This window comes from Engraulis encrasicolus, chromosome 1 (assembly GCF_034702125.1).
Source record: "Engraulis encrasicolus isolate BLACKSEA-1 chromosome 1, IST_EnEncr_1.0, whole genome shotgun sequence".
NCBI classification, from domain to species: domain Eukaryota; kingdom Metazoa; phylum Chordata; class Actinopteri; order Clupeiformes; family Engraulidae; genus Engraulis; species Engraulis encrasicolus.
The window spans coordinates 33354291-33359290 of NC_085857.1; the positions used below are offsets into that span (position 1 = coordinate 33354291).

At 42.0% G+C, this 5000-nt stretch overlaps 1 protein-coding gene across 2 annotated transcripts in view; it reads left to right on the forward strand.

The window, feature by feature from the left end:
- kcnq5b (potassium voltage-gated channel, KQT-like subfamily, member 5b) overlaps positions 1 to 5000 on the forward strand; it is a 261167-nt gene that overhangs the window by 190045 nt on the left and 66122 nt on the right. For both annotated transcript variants that reach the window (XM_063200354.1, XM_063200361.1), the window contains exon 4: positions 4933 to 5000. This exon is cut by the window's right edge and continues 108 nt beyond it. In XM_063200354.1, coding sequence (XP_063056424.1) covers positions 4933 to 5000 — 68 coding nt within the window. The remainder of the gene's footprint in view (positions 1 to 4932) is intronic.

Below are 5000 nucleotides of genomic sequence, written 5' to 3' on the forward strand. Positions count from 1 at the left end.
TCCCTCTCTCTCTCTTTTTCTCCTTTGGCAAGTCTCTTTGTGAGTTCCTCCTTGTGCCACTCTTTGAGTCCCTTCTTCTTTTTTCTCTCTCTACTCTGCTTTATAGTCTGAGGAAGACTGTTCCCTTCAGTCAGCGACACAAGGACAAGTATTCCATAAATGATCACTTGGCTCAGTGTGTGTGCGTGCGTGTGTGTGTGCGTGCGTGTGTGCCTACCTATTTTATTGTGTGTGAGTGTGTGTGGGTGTGTATGCCTACCGTTCTGCGTGTGTGTGCATGCTGTACTTGCTCCTTTGTCAGATATGCTGTCACCCTCACCCTGGTGTGACATGTCATGGCTGCTACACTGTACTATGAGTCCTCTCCTCATCCACAGTGCTGGGGGAAATGGAGGTGATTCATACGTGCATCACCTTCAACACCGCTGCTCTTTTGAACGTCCTTGCTGAACGCAACACCTAGCAGATTGCTTCCTTGGCAGGCAGTTTTTTTTTGTTGGATTGATGGCCTTTGCTGTACTGTAATATCCGATGGATTGACAATATCCATAAATGGCCAAATCCTTTACAGAAAAAAGGGTGTGGGTGGTTTGACAGAGGTTGAACATTGTCTTGTACATTGTGTTGTGTTATACAGTAGGCTGCGTGTACATGTTGTCTTATGTAAGGGATAATTGACGACACGGTGTGCGTATAACAGGAAAAATAATGCACACGACGCGAAGCGGAGCCGTTACACCTCGGTGTGCATTATTTTTCCTGTTATACGCACACGTGAAGTCAATTATTCCGCTTATGCCACTGTTGCCACATTGTCTGAAATTTATTTAGGGGATTTATTTTGATGCTTTAATGGCTAAAACAAAGGTTCTTCTGTAGAACTACTTCCTTCCGCCACAAGAAGCTTCTTTTCATAACTTTCTGGCGAACTGCCGTTGCTAATTCTAAATTGAAGGTTGCTATGGCCAAGACACCGTTGTTAGTTCTATCGCATTCAGTTGTCAAGTCAAGAGCCAGTCAAGAGCCTCAATGTTCTACCCATCCGATATATGGGCGCATCTGACTTGCTCACTAGAGTATGCTACAGTTGGCATGATTCCTACAAATGTACAGATCTCAATAGATTAAAAAAATACCCCGCGCATCTTGGCGACATTCTAAATGCCTCGCCTCGCCATTAACTTCATCAAAACAGGCACCTCGTCAATCTGCTCTCCTCCCATAGGAAACTCCCTTTGATTTATTTTCCACTGCGTTCCCATAGTTATTGATCCGAAAATATCCCATAGGCCTACTTTTCACAAATTACGCTACTCTCTCAACTGATAAACGCTACAACCACAGTTAACCTCTCCTCTCTGTTGGAAGAAACGCCCACGTGAAACGGGCGTCCCTTACTTTACGCAGGGAATCTCTCTCTCTCTCTCTCTCTCTCTCTCTCTCTCTCTCTCTCTCTCTCTCTATCACTCTCTCTCTCTCAAAGTTGACAGAGTGATGGTCAGTTGGGAGGAATAAACATGTATGAAATTTGATTAGGCCTACTAAGATTTGCTCCAGATTCACTATAGGCCTACATTGCTGGTGTTTCCAGACGCGCAATTCGACATGTGTCAATTCAGCGGGTAATGCTTGCAACTTTTTTGTGCGTAATTTATGAACGTGCGTGCCTTGGCGCATTGATACACTGGAGTTATGCGGTCAGAAAAGTGACCTAATAGTGGGACTACTTCAGGTGTGCATCTATAGACAGTTAATCAACACCCAATTTAGCGCGTCACAATGGGAGATTCCAGACTGCTGTGGTATACATTTGTTATATACGGGTGCCTATGTATTTTTGTCTGATTGACCCTATTACACAGAGCCCATGTTGTAAGCCTACTCTCACAAAAATTGTAATGGCTATGTCTTAATATGTTACTTAAGGCTCTGTAATGTCATAGCAATGTTGTTACTGTATGATATAGTTGAGGATTTTCAGCAAATAGCGAATAGACCCACCATCGACCCCATCTGCACAAAGAGACTATTGAATGAGAAAACTGAAAACAAAACAATCAACACAAAGACATGCAGTTTTACTTTGAAGGACACTTTTCAAAGCAACAAGGATTCATTTAATTTGAATAAGCGCCTGAAAGTCAAATGGAATCGAAGATGTGTCCTCCAAGCTGCCTTAATTGTTCATAATTTTACCTGTGAAGTCAGCCTCAGTGTCAGTGTTATGGCAACAGCGTTCTGTGTTGCTTTGTAATCAGACAGACCGTGTTGCCAGATTGGGCAGTTACCCGCCCAATTGGGCTGCTTGGGATGACCGTCTGCGGGTAAAAATGGGAAAAATTGGCAATTTGGTGTTTTTTTCTACAGTTTAATGCCCATAGAAATCAATGCTATTTGTTAAAATTGGGAGGAATTTAGCGCATTTTGGCGTTTTTGAGAACCTTTTGGACGGGATTTGATCAGACACATCGGGCATCACTGCAGACAAAAACAAAGGTACCTGGATGCTATCAGCTGTGCAGCTGTTATAGACAGAGAAGCAATCAGGGCTTCAAGGAAAATCAGTGATTTCGAAGAAAGCCCATGCCACAAGATCTTCATCCACATATCGCTTGATACGTCTTGGACAGGACCATGGCACATGCTTCAGAAATGATGATGATTTTGCTATTATATTGCCTCAACTGACTGATCTGATGGCTGGACTCCAAAATTAACAAGACAGCCATGACAGATGAAAAAATAATATGATTTGTTTTTTTTTTTCAGGCTGGCCTAGAAAATAGACCATAAAAATCATGGGCTGTAAGGGATGACGCATTGTGAGTCTCGTGTCCAGCCTTTTTGGAATAAGGCTATGTTCATTTTATGTCTGTTTTGACAATTTCAGGGTAAATCAGGCAGGTGACTTGTAACATGGATGTGTCAGTACAGTCAATCTTATACGAACCGGAGGCTGCTTACATCGAAAAGTATGTGTCGTGCTGGCCATTATAATCACATAGTAGCATACACTACAGTAATACAGTAATAATATTTGTCTTTATGCCGTAGTACAGAAATTCAAAAACAAAACAAAACTGTGCGTGTTCGTGAGCTTGCGTATGTGCCGTGCTGTATGTGTGTGTGTGTGTGTGTGTGTGTGTGTGTGTGTGTGTGTGTGTGTGTGTGTGTGTGTGTGTGTGTGTGTGTGTGTGTGTGTGTGTGTGTGTGTGTGTGTGTGTGTGTGTGTGTGTGTGTGTGTCTTTTGAGTTTAAGACGTTGTTGTAGTTTGCTGAACAGTGGGTGTTGAACATGTGTTGTTTCCTTCACCTCTGGATTACAGCAGGAAAAGGAAGAACACAAACAGCTATAAGCAGCTTTGCACATTTGTTCTTTTGCACTTTCCTTTCATCCTCAGCAAATATTGCTATGCTGTCTCTTTTTTACCCTCCGCTCTACTCTCCTCTCCTGTCACTGTCTGCCATCCTGTTCTGCTCTGTTCTGCTCTGCTCTGCTCTGTTCTATTCTGTTCTGTTCTGTTCTGTTCTGTTCTGTTCTGTTCTGTTCTGTTCTGTTCTGTTCTCGTCTCGTCTCGTCTCGTCTCGTCTCGTCTCGTCTCGTCTCTTCTCTTCTCTTCTCTTCACTTCTCTTCTCTTCTCTCTACCCTGTTATCTCTTCTCTTCTCTTCTCTTCTCTTCTCTTCTCTTCTCTTCTCTTCTCTTTTCTTCTCTTCTCTTCTCTTCTCTTCTCTTCTCTTCTCTTCTCTTCTCCTCTCTTCTCTTCTCTTCTCTTCTCTTCTCTTCTCTTCTCTTCTCTTCTCCTCTAATATTGTCTCTTCTCTTCTATTTTAATCTTGTCTCTTCTCTTCTCTTCTCTTCTCTTCTCTTCTCTTCTCTTCTCTTCTCTTCTCTTCTCTTCTCTTCTCTTCTCTTCTCTTCTCTTCTCTTCTCTTCTCTTCTCTCTAATACAGGGGTGTCAAACATACGCATCCGGCCCGCCAGAGGGTTCCATCCGGCCCGGATGTAAAAAAAAAAAAAAATATATATATATATATTTTTTTTTTTACTTTTTTTTTTTTTTTTTAAATGAAATAACCGAAATGCGCAATTACGGCCCTCGGGGCAAAATCGAGACCTGCATGACATTAACCCAATGGTCCCTCTGTTACACTGTATATATGTAGTAAAGTGCACATCACACTTCTATTATAAATAGTGAATTTGTACTGTAACAGGCATTTGATAAAGCTCATATATTATAGACCTCATATATAGAGATAAAATGTTAATACTTCTTATTCGTATTGTATTGGTATTGGTTGTAATTAAATAATAAATATAATTGGATTTGTATTGGTTCCTATTAAGCTCAAACTGGAAACGGGATGTTAGAATGCGTGAAAATGCAGGAAATTACATATATGAAATACAAAATTTTCTGGGGGAAAACCCCCCGACCCCCTGCCAAAATTTATTTAATTGACGGTTGGCAATGAATGAATGAAGTCAAGGAAATTTTGCATAGGATTATCAGTATTACATTGCTTTCTACATATTCAACACACTTAAAACGCGATAGTAACACTAATCCTCTGCTTTACGTTTTTTTTTTTTTTTTGCGATGATGTTACTAATGCGGCCCGCTTGAGGTCCACATGGGTTGTATGCGGCCCCCGGACCAAAATGAGTTTGACACCCCTGCTCTAACCTCTAACCTGTATCTCCTCTCTTCTCTCGTCATCAGACAACATTGTGCTGCCGTTCTGTTTCTCATCTGTTCTGTTCTGTTCTGCTCTGTTCTGTTCTGTTCTGTTCTGTTCTGTTCTCTTCTGTTCTCTTCTCTTCTCTTCTGTTCTGTTCTGTTCTGTTCTCTTCTGTTCTCTTCTCTTCTCTTCTCTCCTCCCCTCTCCAACCTGACATCTCCTCTCTTCTTCTCTCCCCCCGTCGTCAGATATCATCGTGCTGATAGCTTCGGTGGCGGTGGTGTCGGCGGGTAGCCAGGGCAACATCTTTGCCACC